The following is a 19,027-nucleotide window of genomic DNA, read 5'->3' as shown; positions in this document are numbered from 1 at the left end:
ATTCTCCAGGCAAGAATACTAGAGTGGGTTGCCATTCCCTTCTCCAGGGGATTTTCCCCACCCCTGGATGGAACCCAGATCTCCTGCATTGCATGCAAATTCTTTATCATCTGAGCCACCTGGATTTAATTCAGTGTGTTATTTACTATCTCTGGGATTATCCATGAATCAAATCACTGAGCCTGAGTCCCCCCTCCCCGCCCCCCCAACCCATGCTAACTATAAGAAGCCAAGCCCTGGAATAAACCCTGGGCACTTAGGGTCTCTGAGATCCAAAGCAATCATTCGGTTTTCCAAGCTATAAACTGGGAAATAGTAACACATGCAGTATTGTTGGGTGAGCTGCCTAGCTGATAAATTTAGGTATATATGCTTTGAGCTCTAAAGGAGTGAAAATACCCTGAGAGATTTTTTTAAAAATAGAATTTCCTATGATGTAAATATCCATGAAAAAAGAGGGAGGATAGTTCTCAAGGCTGATTTGAAGATCAAGGAATGTCAGTTGCCTAGGAGAAAGACTCCCTCTATTCTGAAGCTGCAGAAAGCAGAGGTTCTTGTGTAACAAGACTGACGTTTGTTTTTTCCCACCAATGGGAGCATCATAAAATACTTCAAGTTCAGAGACTGTATTATGTCCAGCCAAAGTAACCTGCACCTGGGAAAGTATGTAATTTTGTTGGTTGTCTTACTTAACAATATGTTACGCTGGTAGTGATTAAGTAATGTACCTTTATATCTTTACAGTGTCACCCAGGTAGAAGGGGCTCCTGCCTTTGGCCCCGTGCTTTAGAGGGCCCCACACACCATGGACACATAAAACGTACATTTTCATTTATTTGCTTTTTTGACTGCACCACACAACTGGACCGCCAGGGAATTCCCAACAAAATGTACATTTCAAAAATAACTCATGGCGTCTCTGTTACTGAGAACCTGGTGCTTAATCCTGGCATAGCCAGACATGAAACCCTAAACATCCAGCCCAGGGAAAATGTGTCTCTATCTTTGCCTTCTTTGCTCAGAGAGAAAGGAAGTTGTGTCATGAAGGTTTCTGTGTTGTGAGGGTGCTGATTTTAGGGATAGACACTATTTTGAATGATAGAAGTGATCAGAAGTCGTTAGATCAGAGAAAAGGCAAATTTATTGAACTGGCCCAAGGCGTCCTCTCATCCCAACTGCAATCTTACAGTATGAAGTTATTTTCCAGGGTAGTTGTACCAGCTGCCCATTTCTTGTTCCTCTTCTTGTTCTTATCCCTGGCTTATGAAGTGCTCATGAATAAGCATGGTATTTGCAACAGCTGCATATGGTAGTTAAATAATATTATGCCTGTTAAGAAATTCATAGTGTACTTAGACTTGTACACCTGTAGATTTAGACTTACGCATTGAGTCATATTTTCTTCTGCCTTTAAACTCTTCCTTGGTGCCAACTTGCTGATGAGTGGTTCCTGAGAATGGATGTTTAAAAATAAAATCAAGTGGGATCAGATTTTCATACCCACACCCTATCCAGAAAATAGAATATAGAATTTCTCCAACATGTCTCTTGAGTGCAAAAGTAATGATGGTAGTTAAAATTCGAATAATAAGAAGGGCACGACACAGTGCCAACAAATTTAGAGGTTAAAAATAGAAGATGTTGAAAGAAAAGCTTGCCTTCTTTATGTACATTTATAACAAGGACGGCTTCTCTAGTGGCTCAGATGGTAAAAGGATCTGCCTGCAACGCAGGAGACTCGAGTTCAGTCCTTGGTTTGGGAAAATCCCCTGGAGAAGGGAATGGTTACCTACTCCAGTATTCTTGCCTGGAGAATCCCATGGACAGAGGAACCTGGCGGGCTGTAGTCCATGGGGTCAGAAAAGAATTGGACACGGCTGAGCGACTAACAACAAGAATACTCATTCTTTTTTTAAACAGTCATATTGAAACATAATTCACATACCATACAATTCACCCATTTTGGAGAAGACTCTTAACAGTCCCTTGAACTGCAAGGAGATCCAACCAGTCCATCCTAAAGGAAATCAGTCCTGAATATTCATTGGAAGGACTGATGTTGAAGCTGAAACTCCAATACTTTGGCCACCTGATGCGAAGAACTGACTCATTGGAAAAGACCCTCATTCTGGGAAAGACCAAAGGCAGGAGGAGAAGGGAACCTCAGAGGATAAGATGACTGGATAGCATCACCGACTCAATGGACATGAGTTTGAGTAGACTCTGGGAGTTGGTGATGGACAGGGAGGCCTGGTGTGCTGCCGTCTCATGGGGTTGCAAAGACGGACACGACTGAGAGACTGAACTGAAACTATACAATTCAGTATTTCACAGAGCTGTACAACCATCACCATAGTCAATTTTAGAGCATTCTCATTACCCGCAAAAGGAGACCTACGCTTCATTGCTCTCCCCTCCAGTCTTCCTGGGCTTCCCTGATAGCTCAGATGGTAAAGACTCCACCTGCAATGCGGGAGACCTGGGTTCAATCCCCGGGTTGGGAAGACCCCCTGGAGGAGGGCATTCTTGTTTTCTTGCCTGGAGAATTTCCATGGACAGAGGAGACTGGTAGGCTCCAGTCCATGGGGTCACAAAGAGTCAGACATGACTGAGTGACAAAGCACAGCAACCGGTCCTCCTAGCCCTAGACAATCTACTTCTATCTCTTCACTAAGCTACTTTCTATCTCTTATAAATTTGCCGACTCTGGACATTTCATATAAATAGAATCATACAATATGTGACCTTTTGTGAACAGCTTCTTTCATTTTCTAATTTCATCTATGCTGTAGCATGTACAGTACTTTATTTTTTTATTGATGAATAATATTTCACTGTAAAGATATACTTTAATACATCAGTTCATCAGCTGATGGATCCACCTTTTGGCTGTGGTGAATAACATTGATATAAACATTCATGTTCAGGTTTATGTATGAATGTATGTTTGCATTTCTCTTTGTATACCTAGGAATAAAATGGCTAGGTCATGTGGTAACTCTGTGTTTAACCAACTGAGGGACTACTGAACTGTTTTTCCAAAGGCACTGCACCATTTTTACAGTAAAGCTTTTAGTCAGTCTCCCTCTTTGTTGCCTCCTAAGAAGGTGTAGACTACCAGCAATGAGGCAGCTGTGCTGTAAATCATAAGGAAAATTTGCAATTAGACAAATCAAGTTACCTCCTTTCCCAAAAGAGATGATGGGAGAAGTGGTGGAGGAAGGGAGAAGACAGGAGCATATGGTCTCTGGTTGGAACCCGCATTTTTCAGGTTGGCATCCCAGGTTGACTGTGCATATAGTAGGGATCCTGACACAGTCCTTTTTATCTTCAGGATTCTCACACTTCCACGCTTCCAGTTGCACCAGACATACATTGTGCACAATTGTGCAGGTCAGTGGACGTGATGGGGAAAGAAAGAGGAAAGCTCTGTGAAAAGGGGGGCTGGGGACCAAGGCTGATAAATCTTATGCTGAGAAGTAATTGGCATTACTAAGAACCCAGACCAGGATAAGAGACATTCTCCTCAGTCCTTGGTATTGGAGTATAATTAAAGTAATTCCAATTAATGTGTTTCTGTTTGTTATTCCTAGATAGTGAGATTTCAAGAAACATGAATTATATATGTAATTTTGTTGATTGTTTTCCGATCATTTCTTTCAGCTTTAAGTCCTCAAATAAATATTAAGTGTAACATGACATACATCTCTTCTCTACCCTTCCTTCCTTTTTTCTTTTGGGGCTTCTGCTGTAGCAAAGGTTTTCATGGCATGACTTGCAAGGACGAGGTTACAGATACCCGGTGTGCCTTCTTTAGCACTATACAGGTGCCAGGTTTCCTCTCTCAAGGTCAGTGTGCCTGCCCGTCTTACCTTCCACTAAGAACACTCCCAGTTTTTCTCCCCAGGCACCATGCTGCTGCTGCTGCTGTTGCTAAGTCGCTTCAGTCATGTCCGACTCTGTGCAACCCCATAGACGGCAGCCCACCAGGCTCCCCCGTCCCTGGGATTCTCCAGGCAAGAACACTGGAGTGGGTTGCCATTTCCTTCTCCAATGCATGAAAGTGAAAAGTGAAAGTGAAGTCGCTCAGTCGTGTCCGACTCTGTGCGACCGCGTGGACTGCAGCCTACCAGGCTCCTCCGTCCATGGGATTTTCCAGGCAAGAGTACTGGAGTGGGGTGCCCCTGATAATAAGTTACTCAGGCCAAGTAAGCTAAAACCTTTTGAAATGGTTACTTGTCCAGTCAGTCCAATGGAATGAGTTTACCTTTGCAGCTGATGTGAATTGTATTTTCCATCAGAAGCCTTTTGACAAACAAAGATTTCACCATGTTTCTTTCTATTCTTTACTTAACAGGAAAAATTCTCCCACATGTGTTTAGATTGCCTCCAGGATGGGGCCTAAAACAGAACTGGAGATACTTCCTCATTTCTCCTAATGGACATCAGAAAAGGAGAGAGAACATGGATGGATGCACAAGATGTAACAAGATCTGCTTCTGTGGAGGGCAGGGTAGGGTGTTTATGTACACAAAGGTACCTCATGGTGGTGTCAGGATGTAAGATAAAGCCCTGGACTCGAAAAGCTGTAGGGAAAAATGTTTGTTCTGATATTCAGTGAAAAGGTTGTTGAAAGGTTGCTGCAGCGAGCTATGTGTTACTCTGGGATTCGTGACCTCTAGAGGATTTCGATCTGGGGTCAGAGATGAGGCTTGACTACTTGGAGCTTTTTTGTGTAGCCAAGTTTTATTAAAATATAATAGAGATAGGAAAAGCTTCTGACATAGACATCAGAAGGGGAAAGAAAGAGTGCCCCTTTGCTAGTTTTTAGCAAGGTGTTTTATGTCTGTTAGAAAACTATTAATCAGATAAGAGAGACACCTCACGGCTGAGGGAGTTTCACCAGGCCCCTCGCCCACAATATGCATTTTGAGATAGGATGGCACAACGTGTGTATCCCCTGGCCGTAAAAAAATTGACAGGAATACTGGTTTGTTAAGCTATCATCAGCCCAAGGTGTGAGAAGAGAAAAAAAGGTAGTCTTAGGTGGAACCATTTTGCAGAAAGGCAAATTCCAAAACAAATACATGGTTTCATTAACATAGTTTAAGAAAAACCTTTCCATAAGAAAAACGCATTGGTTAGCTCAAAGCGGAACCACGTGTTGTCAACACAGAATTAAAAGAGGCCTTGTGTGTGTGTGTGTGTGTGTGTGTGTGTGTAGAGAAGGAAAAAGCCATCCGCAGCTTGCAGTTTATTTCCTCCTGCCACTTGGGGACCTCTGTCCTTCCTGCCTGTTATCCCCTCAATGTTAGACCAGTCTGTGTTAGTTGGAACCAGTTCATGCCCAGTGTAACATTGCATTTCTCAGTAGCTGAGTCTGGAAGATTTAAGGTACAGCAAAATTTCAGAAAAACCAGAACACACCTTTATGTTTGATCACATCTAAGTTATTTATTAATTCATGATTTTTCAGGCATCCACGCTATGTATACTGATGATCTCAAGTGCACACTACACTATTTTTAATACAAAAGATATTCAGTATACAGTGCATAAAATCTCCAAGACTTATTTATCTACTTGTTGTAAGTTTATACCTTTAAACTACATCTCGCCTATTCCCCCACATCCCAGGCCTTGGTAACTACCATATAAATTTAATTCCAACAGGCAATCATTTTGTAACCCAGAGGGTGATTGATGGTCTCTTGCTGGGTCACCTGTTTTGGTTCACACCAACCTTGATGTCTGTCCCTGGTCATTCAGTATTTACCCAGAAAATCCCAATTGCCCCAGGCATACCATGACTTTCATGGTTTCCCTGAAGACTTTCAGGATTAAATGGAGTTTTATATCACCTAATACACAACCTTTCTAATGGGGGAACCTCCATTATTGACGACATGTCCCAGAAACGTGCACTAGGTCCTCAATCACCAAATAACCCCCTGTCCTGCTGCTCCCCTATCGTTTTGAATCTGGGCTCATCAAAGCAGCTGAGTTCATCAAAGCAAGTCTTTGTGTTGCAAAGAAATTTTCTCCATATGATTATAATCTACAATGACAAAGCAGCATTCTTCTCTCCTTCCCTTTTGCCTACTCTTTCCCTCCCCCTACTGGTAAGACATCTTTCCATGCACATTTTTTTCCCCCTTTCTTTTTATTCAAACCTCCATGGGCAAATTTAAGAGTCAGAATTTTTTCTCTTTTTTATTTTTTTAATTATGAAAGATTATAACACATCTATAGGAGACTTGGAAAATATAGAACAAGATTACATATAGTTCCACTATATATTACAATTATTTTTCAAGCAGATAAGATTTTTTAGTTGGAGTGTCAATATCAAATTCTCAAAAATTAAAAGATTCAATATACAGAGAAGTAGAAGCATATAGTAGACCTGAAGAGCACTATAAACCAATTCAAGATATTTTAAAGAAAAGCATTATTTTGGTTTCTAGCGTATTGTACAGAATCTACCTTTTTACCCTCATTTGCTGTGCTGTGGTTACAGGGAGGACAGAGAAGAGGTGAAACCTCCCTGCCTGCTTCCTGAAACACTCGTACTGTGGTCACCTGACCCCACTTCTTCTAGCTATATTCCTTCCAGATTTGACCTGTTCTCTGCTCTCTCTTTTTAAAAAACAAACAAACAACTCTTTCGTCCCTTCAGTTAAGGGGACGCTTGAACTCGTGTTGTATAGAGTTTGTATAAACAGTCCTAGATTAAGACTTGTCTGGGGAGGCGAGGCAGAAGGCAGAAAGAAGGGAGAGAGGACCCCCCAGGCCTCCCTAGGCTTCCATCCCCCAGCCTTTGGATGGACACAGCACTCTAGTGTCTGTGCAGGGTGTTGGGAAGGGGAAATTTCTGCTTACCCTTCAGGGTTCTTCTGGCTGATCTAATAATTAAATCGATGCAAGACAAATTAACAGGAGAAAATCTAAGTTAATTTCATACATATGGAGGTCTCCTAGTATACAGCCTAAGAAGTGACCAAAGCTGGCAGCTTTTATACCTTTTAGACAAAGATATAATAAATTCATGAGAAACTGGCAAGGCAAAGAAACTTGGGCTTGGGTACTAATTAGTGGAGAGTCTAAGCAGAGCTGATTTATGTAGCCTTCCCAGCCCTCAATTCCCTACCGCAGTGACAAGGATGTCTCTCTGCCTCCTGGCACAGTGAAGGTACCTTTCTCATGGGAGATTTATTTCCTGCTCTGAGAGAAGGGTCAGAGTTTTCTCAAGTAATAACTTCAAAATAATCCATATTCCATTTTGGCATATTTGAGGGAAGCCTGCCCTGAAATGTATCACAGGACCAATCTGTACAGGATCTAAAATGACTCCAAAGACAGAAAAACATTGCTGAAAGCGACCACAGTGTTATAGGTGTGAGACATCTGACTACTTTATAGAAACATAGCCATGACATCACCCCACAGAGGGAATGCCAATGTTCCCAAGAGGTCAGTTGGGAAATAGCCCCTTTACTGAGCCCCCGGACCTGCCCCTAGTCCAGTCCCCCTCCCAGAACCCAATTCAGATGTTAACACTGGCCCAGCACAGTTCCTCCCTAACCTTGATCAAGTACTGTGTGGCCAGGGTCTAAGTCCACGCCTGTGCCAATTCTTAAATATTTTGAATACCAACTTGGTGGAGGGATTTCAGATCTCTCTAGCAGTAGCCCTGTGGGTACCACATTCCACTTCCTCATTCCTCAGCTAAAGATGCTAAAGGGATGAGGTTTCCAGAGTCCAAACACCTCTCAGAGTTTTCCTCTGCTGGCTGCATGTCTTCATTCAGTTCCTGAAGAAATGCCAAGAGATGCAAAGCCTTAGGATCCGCTCTGTTTTTCGAGAGCTTGATATTGGCTAATCTTTGCAGTTTGTTTTTCATTTTTTCTCCCTCCTTTGATCCCTGGTTTATTTTCACACCCTCTATGAAATGGTGGATGGCCTTGTCTTCACACTTCCTCTGGTACAGCTGAAAGTTGCCATATCGCAGGTGGAGCACTTGTTTGGCTACAGGAGGAAGTTCTTTGCTGAATTCTTTTTGAAAGTAATACTCTGCTTCTTCATACTGACCGACTTGTGCATGGAGGCAGGCAAGATAGGAGCCGATACGGAAGAAATTTCCATTACTCTCATCAGCTCTCTTTAAATGATCTATAGCATGTCTTACTAGTTTCTGTAATTCCTCTCTCTCCCTGCCCATTTTCTCTACTTCCAGGACTTTGGCCCTATAGCAGCACCCAATATGGCAATGCAGGTAGATGTTGTTGGGCATGCATTTTAGAGCCTTTCTCAGGAGTTCTATAGCTTGGTCCAAGTCACCTTTTCTTCGATACAGCTTTGCTGCCCCTCGAATCACATCTGTGGCCAATGGGGCTTTTTCCAGAGCTTCTTCAACTAATCTCTCTCCTTCATCTTTTTTATTCATCTTTTGAAGTTTCAGGGCCAGGAGGACTTTGACATACTGGTTGTCAGGATTCAGCCGAATGGCTTGCCTCAAAGGGTTAATGGGGTTCTGAGATGGTGGCTGGTTATCTAGCCGGTAGCTCGCGATGGCCAGTCCAGAGGCGAACTCTGGGTTCTTGGGGTTCTTCTCCAGAGCCTTCTCAAAACACACCTTGGCCCTTTCATTTTGGTTTCTTCCACACTTTAACCGTGTCCACCCTTCCTCACAGTCCAGCTCAGGACTCTCAATTCTGTAGGGGCTGGAAAACTTCTGGCAGACTCGTTTCACTTTGTCTACATAAAGCTGAGCGTCTGCGAACCTTCCCAGGTGATAGTAGACCCAGGCGTGGTTTCCCCAGGTGACCAGGCTTCTGACCTCCGCCTGGTCAGCGTGCTCTCGCTGGATGAACTCTTCGGCTTGCCGCAAGCATTCCAGGGCTGCCTCATGCTGGCCTCTGCAGTGTTTTATGTAAGCCTGTATGTTGCACATCGTGGCTTTGAATTCGCTGTTCTGAAACTCAGTCTGGTTACACACTCTGTCTTCAAAATCATCCAAAGAATGTTCTCCCTCTACCAAGTTCCAGGTGAAATGGCTCTTGAGCTGCTGTAGACTATGCTCCAAGGAGTTCTTTGTGGTCTCACTGTGAAGGAAAAACAGAAATGAACATTCTAAGACATAGCACAGATTCACCCATGAGAAAAGGGGAGCATGACAGATAGGATTCTCCTTCTCCTTAACAGTGTTAACGCCAATAAAAAAGAAGAGTATCCTTTCCTTGGACTTCACTGATGGTCCAGTGGTAAGCCTCCACACTTCTACTTCAGGGGGCATCTGCAGCCTGATCCCTGGTCAGGGAACTAATCCCATGTTGTGCATAGTGCAGCCAAAAAAGAAAAAAAAAAAAAGAATATCCTTTCCTTTTTTTTTTTCCCCAGCTTGGTATATGTGTTAAATACACAAGGAAGCAGAAATGGGGTGATCACAGGCAGCAGAAAAATTAGGAAGGGACTTCCCCGGGGGTCCAGTGGTTAAGAACCTGCCTTCCACATTGAAACATGTATAATATCATATAAGAAGCGAATCGCCTATCCAGGTTCAATGCAGGATACAGGATGCTTGGGGCTGGTGCACTGGGATGACCCATGGTATGGGGAGGGAGGTGGGAGGGGGATTCAGGATGGGGAACACGTGTACACCCGTGGTGGATTCATTTATGTTGATGTATGGCAAAACCAATACAATATTGTAAAGTAATTAGCCTCCAATTAAAATAAATAAATTTAAATTAAAAAAAAAAAAAAGAATCTGCCTTCCAATGCAGGGGACACAGGCTTGATCCCTGGTCAGGGAACTAAGAGCTCATGTGCCCTGGGGCAACACAGAGCCCTCAGGTCACAATTAGAGAGACGCCTGTGTGCTGCACGAAGAGCCCTACCAACACAGTCAACAGTAAAATGAATAAATATTAAAAAAAAAAAAAAAGAATTAGGGAGAGGGCAGTGGGCAGGAATCTGAGCCTGAGGCTAGTCTTTCCTGAATAAGGGAATTTTTATTAGGAATGCTGGCTCTTGGCTTTCTGCGAGGGTCTCTACATGCATGTGTGCATGCTAAGTCACTTTTACTCTTTGTTACCCTATGGACTGTAGCTCACCAGACTTCTCTGTCCATGGGATTCTCCAGGGAAGAAACCGGAGTCGGTTGCCATGCCCTCCTCCAGGGGATCTTCCTGACCCAGAGATTGAACCTGCGCCTCTTATATCTCTTGCATTGGCAGGCAGGTTCTTTCTTTACCACTAGTGACATCTGGGAAGCTCGAGGGTCTCTACAGGAGCAGCCAAATCCTTGGTAACTGATTTCAGGTTTGATTTTATATAGTTTTAAAGAAGTAATAGTCAACATAGAAAACTTCGGAAAAAAAGAGAATATAGACTGTCAAAATAATAAAAGAACCAAACAAAACCAATTTGATAAAAGCTCCAAAAGTTTGGCTAGACAAAGAAAATCAGTTAAGGATTTACAACAAGCTCACATAATTAGACAGGAAAACAAGAAGTAATAAAAATAAAAAAAGACAAAGTAGGGAGAACTAAAGAATTTAAAACATCGAAGAGAAAATAGAGTTGAAGTTCAGAAGCACGATAAGGATGTCCTTATTAAAACAATAAAAAAGTATAAAACTATACAGTTGAAATTTCAAAGTAAATGCTAGGTAAGAAGGAAATACAGAAACGAAGAGCCATTCAATGTGTTACTTCTTTGGCAATTCCTTATCTTAAAATGTTTCACTGATTTGATCTATTAATAATTTTGTACTTGTTTTAATTTTCCTTTGAAATTTAACTTTGACCCTCCTATGGTTTGCTTTTGAAAGAGTTTAGACCAAGTCTTCCCAAAATGTGCCATTTTGGCAAGTGGACTGTTTTGAGTGGAAAGCAATCAAGGCCCAGTAGATTCAGTGCAGGAGACATAAGAGACACAGGTTCGATCCCTGGGTCAGGAAGATCCCCTGAATAAGAGCTTGGGAACCCACTCCGATATTCTTGCTTGGAGAATCCCATTATGTACAGAGGAGCCTGGTGGGTTACAGTCCATAGGGTCGCAAAGAGTCAGACAGTCCTGAAGCAACCATGCACAGACACATACTTTCGTAAAAGAGCAAGCAGGGGGCTACAGGAGTTCATGGGCAGCTAACATGTTTCATTATGGGAAATGTTCTTTCTCCTTGAGGGTGCCTTTGCAAGTCTTCTGGAAAGATTTTTTTTATTCCTTTGTGTTACTCCACTAAATAAACAAACAAGTAAATAAATAAGCAAAAACCAACCAACAGAAACAGCAATCAAATAAAACCCCTATCTTGAGTAAATTTGGAAAAGAGTAGGTTAAAAACCATTCATTACCTAAAATTGTTTTCAATGTTGTCTATGTATTAGGGTCCCTGAAATGTTGTTTATTCTCACTTAAAATTTTTTTCATGATATACATTAATCAGTTCTCATATCAGAAGCTGATATTCTATATATTATGAATTCTGACATAGACAACCAATAGAAATCTGGGAAGTCTTGTTATGTGGCAAGGATCACTTTTGAAATAATCCTCTAAATGGAAGATTATATTCCTTCATTTTTTCCTACTCTCTTTCACTTTTTATGCCTCCCCTCAGTTTGATTAGACCAGGGCCAGGTACCCAGATTCAAGTGGAAGCTGGAAATGGAACTGAGAGGGAGTCAGTGAGTCTCCATACATTAAGAAGAGCTCTGTGCATGCTGGGGTTTGGTGGTGGACATGTTCCGTTCAACCTGCTGTAGAGAGAATGCCCCAGATACACATGGAGAAGACTCAGTGACTGGGTCCCCCAAGCTCACCAGTGTCCTATTCTAGTCCTCCTGGGGTCATTAGATCCTGTGCATGGGTTCTCTGGGCCATTCTAGGAACTTTAAATCAGTTCCTGCTCATTTCTGTTACTTGTAACAAATGGAGCTATAATAACCCAAGCAGAATAAACAAAAACTAGGAGGGAAAATGGGTAGGAGTTACTGCTTAGGGAAAAACTCTTATCTTTTCAAAGCCTTCTGTCCACGGGGTTCTCCAGGCAAGAACACTGGAGTAGGTTGCCATGCCCTCCTCCAGGGGATCTTCTTGAACCAGGGATCAGGAAGATCTTAGTGAAGATCAGGGTTGTCTGAGGCTTTTGATGTAACACAGGGAATGTGAGCCAGGAGAGAGCCTCACTTGCTATCTGACCTCGTAATGACACCAGCCTCTCCTTGCAAAGTTTATGTCCAATCTGGTCTCTCTTCCTTCTTAGTGAGGTTATGGGAAGATTCTCTTACTTAGCACATGGGTTCTTTAGCTCCTTTCTCATTGTGTACAGGAGCAGAGAGAGTGAATACAGTTGAGATTATCTCTCACATACAATACATATAGTCAACTCGACACTTACAAGATAAATACATTTAATATATACATGTATGTTAAATCTTTTGAGTAGTCATTCAAAAGGCATCCAATTTTATTGTGTGGTTTTGAGTTTTTATTTCTACTGGTAAATCAGAACCTGGTCCCAGATCCTTGCATCCTGAACTCAGACTTGTGAGATTTGTGCCCCTGATGCCCCTAGAAATTCCAAGTATTTACACAGCAAACAATTTCTCCCCTTGCTTCCTGTCTGGATGAGCGCCACAGTCCCACTGTCTGCCGGGCTCAGAGCCTGTGCTGCCCCCACGTTGTCTGAGAGCAGTACCAGCACCACCAGGGTGGGGTTGGGGGTGGGGGAGCCTATTAGAAACGCACAGGCTTGGATCCCAAGCCAGACCTACCAAATCAGAGTCTTGGGGTTTGGGGAGGTTAGTATTTGAGCTCAAGTATCAGTCTTTAACAAGCTTTCTGTGAATCTTACACAGGCTCAAGTTTGAGCCTTACACATTCTCTTAGAGCACAGGAGCAATGCCCAATAACAATCCCTGTAGCTAAAGAATCAAAGGAAATGAGAAGATGAACTGATGGGTCAGTATTATTATGGGAAAGATTCTAAGAGAAGGACATGCTAAAATTCTAAGAAACAGGAAGAAAGTTTCTAAAAATTCTGAATTACTATAGAAACTGACATCTGGAAGTATCTCAAACTATTATTTTCTTCCTATCAGGCAGAGGTGCAAACTAGCAGAAAAAATATGTTTCCTCTAGGAAGTAAGTACCAGGGCTGATATCCCTAGATTCTGGAGCTCCTAGGACTGAGGCTTAGCTATCCAGTCTGACTTCTTGACCCTTAAACTGGAGAAAATAGAATAGAAAGCTTTCTTCCTACTCACTGTGTGAACTCTTCCTCCCCAGGGAAATCTGATGTTTCTGAAATATGAGAAGATTTTAGAGGTGGGGACTGTTTTCTCCAAGCAGTTTATCTCCAATTCTTATGTCAGGTAGGAGGATGCTAGCCAGTCAGTAGCATTTTGGGGTGAAAATATTTGTTGTTTTGCCAGCCTTAATGCAAATCTGAGATGCATGAATACATTAAAAATGTTCCACCTTAGCATGAAGTGAGGTTGCTACTCTGAGTACATTTTTAACAGTATCTGCTAAAAAGAGACATGTCTCACTGTGGTTATATATATGTTTTCTTTTCCCTTATATTTCTTCTGATTTTTGCTTCATGTATCTTTGTTTCTTTGTTGTTAGGTATTTAATGGTTTATGACTATCTATCTTCTTTGTGAAGTGTACCTTTTATCATTAAAAATATTCATTTTTATGAAACAAAGTTGTATTTTAAAAAATGAAAAACATTTAGATCATTAAAAAACAATCTTATTAAAAGCCCCTCACTTATTCCTTTGGATAAGAAACACAGGGCAGTCTACAGGAGCAATTTCTCTAGATGGATCTTTAAGTGAAGCACCTGCCTGCTTTAATCTCTCTCCTTCTGCCCCTCCCTTCCTGCCTCCCTGTTCTCCAGCCTCAATTCTCAGCTTCCCGGTGAGAGATCCCTACAGGAAACTTGACAGTGTGAGTCAGAAATAACTTAGGAGTAAACAAGCCAACACCCTAAAGACCTACAGAAGATAGATGAGTCGTAAGGCTATAATCAAATACTAAAGCAAAACAACCTAGAAATTTGCCTTTTAGGAGCATGGCTATTGACAATTCAGCTTCCACAACAAGAAGGATTAGGCATTTTCACCACAATCAGAGAAGAGAGAGTCTTTTACCTCATGATTGCCGTGCACTTCTCAGCTGTTCTGAAAGACTGCAGTTCGGGCTTCTGCGCTCTTCAGAAATCTTCCTCCTCTGCTTCAGTGGAATGTTAAGAGACCTATATATGAATGCATCACCAGATTCCTTTGCCAAAATAGACTTTAGGAAAGAGAAAATGAAACTGGAAACTGAAATTGACAAGACTCTAAGAGGAAATGAATCTTGGGTGCTAAGTGAGAGCCAAACTGATAGGGTGCCTTCCTCCCCCTCCCCCTACAGTTAGTCAGAAGTTCTTTGTGAATTGTTTTGATGTTGTAACATCAGCTGCCATCAACGGAAGCTGCCAGCTCCGGGAAGGATACATTTACCAAGTACTCTGCCTCATTATTGGAGAAGGCAATGGCACCCCACTCCAGTACTCTTGCCTGGAAAATCCCATGGATGGAGGAGCCTGGTGCTGCAGTCCCTGGGGTCACTGCGAGTTGGACACGACTGAGTGGCTTCGCTTTCACTTTTCACTTTCATCATTGGAGAAGGAAATGGCAACCCACTCCAGTGTTCTTGCCTGGAGAATCCCAGGGACGGGGGAGCCTGGTGGGCTGCCGTCTATGGGGGTTGCACAGAGTCAGACAGGAATGAAGTGACTTAGCAGCTGCCTCATTATTGGAATGTTAACCCATCTTCACTCTGTCCACTATTAACAGCAAGATGACCTGCTGGCCCCTGTGCATGCTGAATGTGTGCTAAGTCATTTCAGCCGACTCTTTCCAACCCTATGGACTGTAGCCCGCCAGGCTCCTCTGTCTATGGGGATTCTTCAGGCAAGAATACTGGAGTGGGTTGCCATGCCCTCCTCCAGGGGACCTTCCCGACCCAGGGACCAAACCCACGTCTCTTATGTCTCCTGCATTGGCAGGAGGGTTCTTTACCGCTAGCGCCACTTGGGAAGTCCTGCTGGCCCTGTGATGAACAGTTATGTAACTTCCACAGGGCAGGGGGGGTTTCTTCTATTTTACTCAGTATTGAATCTCCAGTTCCTGAAGTCATGCCTCCTGGCACATGGCAGGCATTCACAAAGTAGTAGCTGAATGAATGAATATGTGATTGGAACTGTGGGCTCTGATGTCATTCTGTTTGCATTGGAAACCAGGCTCCATTTATATGTGGAAATTACTGAATGTCTCTGTGTTTTAGTTTCTTCTCCTGTGAAATGAAGACACTGCCACTATCTTGTGGTGTTTGTTGTGAGGATCGAATGGCTTCATACATTAGAATAATGCCTGGAACATAATAAGTGTCAGTGTTTATTATAATTAATAACTAAAATCATTAACCAAAGAGATCAGCAAGGAAACTTCTAATGTTTACCTTTTCCAGAGCCTCGGTTTGACATTCCACGATCCATCATAGAATGAATCTTAACCAAAGAACAACAATTCTTAGCATCTCTACACATTCTTGGCTCTCCTGAGCTCCGCAGTTTGAATCCCTGTGGGTCATCTTACAATTTAGCATCTGCACACTACAATTTGCAGCCAGAGTGGTTTCTTATAACAGAGGGAATGTGCTTTATCCTTATGCATATCCCTGATCATAAAGGAATTACAATGTACGTAGACCCAAGAGGGAAAAGGTAATCACGCCAACTGTCTTTGAGGTCAGGAAATTACACAGAGAACAGGTGGAACATTCCCAGTAAAACCGAGGTTGCTGAGGCAGGTTATTCAGTTTTGGGGAAAGCATTATTTACGGTGGATTTTTCTGCCTAGGGCAAGGTAAAAGCAGAACCTATGCTTCTTGGAAATTCCCTACCATTTCATTAGGATTACAGCTAAGCTGGTAACCCTTACTTGTAGGTCTCACTCAAGAGTTACAAGTTCTAGTTCTATGTACAAGTTCTGTGATGTATTTATAGAAATGCAGGTCAGATGTACAAGAAATGCTGATCAGGGAACTAGAACACCGTGGCTTTTGTTTTGGTTTTTGGAATTTGCATTCAAGAAAACTATAGGATAGAAATGTGTAAGTCTTGTTAATAAAGGTCCTGGTTGGGGAGGGGCACAGAGAAAGAACATGTTCACTGTGTTTCAAAGTGTGTAGAGGTGCTGGTTTATTCTTTAGAAATCTGTGTGGCCAGTGCCTGTGTATAATGCTTTCACGATAGGAATGCATCAGCTGAGCTGGCAGCTGGGTTAATTCGAGAACTCACTGAGTGATTGCAAAACAGAAACTGTGAGGAAAATCAGTTCACCTCTAGCAGTATTTCTGTTTTGAAAAAAGTGAGACAGTGAGAGTTCTGGTTACTCAGCTCATTACCAATATTTATGGTTCTGTGTCCTAAAATATAAGCCTAGGGCTGCCCCTGTCTCAGTATAGACTAAGGGAGAGTCCTGATTTGCTGTTCCCAAGAATGAGGAAAGCCACCTTCAGGGGCTGCATCAGCTACAAAGTGGTGTAACGCCTTAGTCTGAACCACCAGCCGTATCAGCATCACCTGGGGCCCTGCTAGAAATGCGAATTCTCAGGCTCCAGTCCAGACCAAATGAATCAGAAATTCTCAGGTGGAATTCATGGACCAGCAATTCGGGGACCAATTAGATGTAAGGGAAGCCTGAAAAATGTAGTTTCAAACTGGGGACTGCTTTTACCAATGACAACTTCATACTGTGCAAGTGGGAGCACTAATTTGGGTGGGCCATGAGTACCTTGCTCTGGTCCTAAATACCCACGATGTATCCTTCTTTCCAAACATACTCGAACCTTTCCAAGGGAGTCAGCCCTTGGGAATCAAGGCAGTCATTGCACCCAGCTCATGATCAGGGATCTGTTGCCAATGATCTGGGCGTGACTCCTTTCAGTCTGATGATTACAAAACCTAAAAGACTAGATAAGATTAGATAACTCATGTGTACCACATGTAACGGTGGGGCATGATAACTGTAATAAGTACTCTCAGTTGAAAAAAAGGGAACATGGAGAAATATCAGAAGGCGGAAGTCTGTGCAATGATGACATTCTGATGGGTAGGCATTCTGAAGATCCTCTATCCTGGCAGTGGTGGAAGTTTCTTAGTTAGATCCTGATTCTGCTCTCTGATGGGAACAATTCTGCCATTGTTCTCCATATCCCTGACTCCAACCTCTGGGAGTTCATTCATTTTCTCTGTTATTATCACCTCTCCTGCCTGACCTAGGGGTTCTGTTTTCACTTTGTTGGTCCCAGAGGCTCCTATACTCACATAAAACTTTTGTTGATAGCATTCTAAGGAGAACATTTATCCAAAATATTAATACTCTCAAAGAATGCCTCAGATATTTGTCAATGTTTGGTTCTGAGCATAAGAGAATTTGAAAAATATATAATCTCATGGAAGCATTGGTAGGTAAAAGAGAGATGAAAGAGACCACTTAAAGGTACAAGAGACCGCGAGAGTAGTCAGAGGAAATGGGTGGATTGAGTGTTCTCTGCGTGGATATGAATTCTTGAAGAAAGTTTTTGAAATTAGTGGTAGGAGCAGTTCCACCTCTCTCCTCAGCTGCCTCCCCCAGTCTGCACAAAGCTTCAAGGGTACTTCACAGATTCCAGCCCATCTGTGCACCTGCTTTTAGACTCCTTTTATGCTTACTACAACGCTGTAGGCAGAGACCCCAAGATTCATGCGAGGCCCAAGCAATACCAGCTAAGATTGCCCTTCAAAGTCAGGGAAGGTAAGTATCACTATGAAATAAAAAGCCTGGTTCCTGCCTTTCTAGAGTTTACAATCTGATTGCAAGATTAAACTTTCACACATCTGGTGACAGAGAGGTGAACCCTTCAAAACCGAAGAACACATGGGATGGACAAACCTAATATTGGGAAATAACGTTAGCATTCTGTACACACTTTTCTGCACTTTCACTTTCTTATTTTTTAAATGTATCTTAGCTATAATGTTCTGTATTATTACATTTAGAACTCTTTTCTTAAAAACATGGACATGCTGTTTCATGCTATGAAATGTTACTATTGAATAAATAAGGCCCCTAATCGGAGAAGGCAATGGCACCCCACTCCAGTACTCTTGCCTGGAAAATCCCAAGGACGGAGGAGCCTGGTGGGCTGCGGTCCATGGGGTCGCTAAGAGTCAGACACGACTGAGCGACTTCACTTTCCCTTTTCACTTTCATGCATTGGAGAAGGAAATGGCAACCCACTCCAGTGTTCTTGCCTGGAGAATCCCAGGGACGGGGGAGCCTGGTGGGCTGCCGTCTATGGGGCCGCACAGAGTCGGACACGACTGAAGCGATTTAGCAACAGAAAAAGCAGCAAGGCCCCTAATGATGGATCTTTGAGTTGTTTTCAGTCCTTTGTTATTATAAACAAAGCTTCATGAACATCCATGTACACATCTTTGCACACATATGCAAATACAGAGTAAATTAGTGAGTGAAATTGCTGGGGAAAGATTCACAAACACTTAATAACCATCAACAAGTTCCCTCCAGCTATACAATTTCTAATCTCAATGGCAGTGCATGATACAGCCTGTATCGAAGTCCTTTTTAGTATACACTTAGGAAGGGCATTTTCTTTGTTGACCTGAGCCAGTCTCCCTTGTAGTGTTGGTGTACTTTGCTCTTAACAAAAGTGACACTGATGTCATTTTACATGTTTACAAGCTTTCCTCATTTCCTGTCTGTTCCTGACCTTTGTCCATTTTCCCACGGAGTTTGTTTTTCCCTTATTGATTAACAGAAACTATTTCAGCATTAAGGAAATTAGTCCTTTACCTAGTAATGTGTTGAGATAGTATTTTTGTCATTTATCTTTTGACTTTCTGAAGGTATCTCTTCTATAAAATATGTTTTTAATGTATATGTATTAATATTTTATG

General features: G+C 42.4%; 1 protein-coding gene across 1 annotated transcript; it reads right to left on the bottom strand.

The window, feature by feature from the left end:
* Positions 1-5,489: 5,489 nt before the first annotated feature.
* IFIT2 (interferon induced protein with tetratricopeptide repeats 2) lies at positions 5,490-14,576 on the bottom strand. Its single transcript, XM_055560568.1, has 2 exons — positions 14,169-14,576; positions 5,490-9,104 (listed from the first exon to the last, which is right to left on the bottom strand). The coding sequence occupies exons 1-2, from the start codon at positions 14,171-14,173 to the stop codon at positions 7,718-7,720; spliced, it is 1,392 nt and encodes a 463-aa protein (XP_055416543.1). The 5' UTR covers positions 14,174-14,576; the 3' UTR covers positions 5,490-7,717.
* Positions 14,577-19,027: the final 4,451 nt, after the last annotated feature.

This window comes from Bubalus kerabau, chromosome 22 (assembly GCF_029407905.1).
Source record: "Bubalus kerabau isolate K-KA32 ecotype Philippines breed swamp buffalo chromosome 22, PCC_UOA_SB_1v2, whole genome shotgun sequence".
NCBI lineage: Eukaryota > Metazoa > Chordata > Mammalia > Artiodactyla > Bovidae > Bubalus > Bubalus kerabau.
Note: the sequence above shows the minus strand (reverse complement) of the source record. Positions and strands in the feature narration are given on the sequence as shown.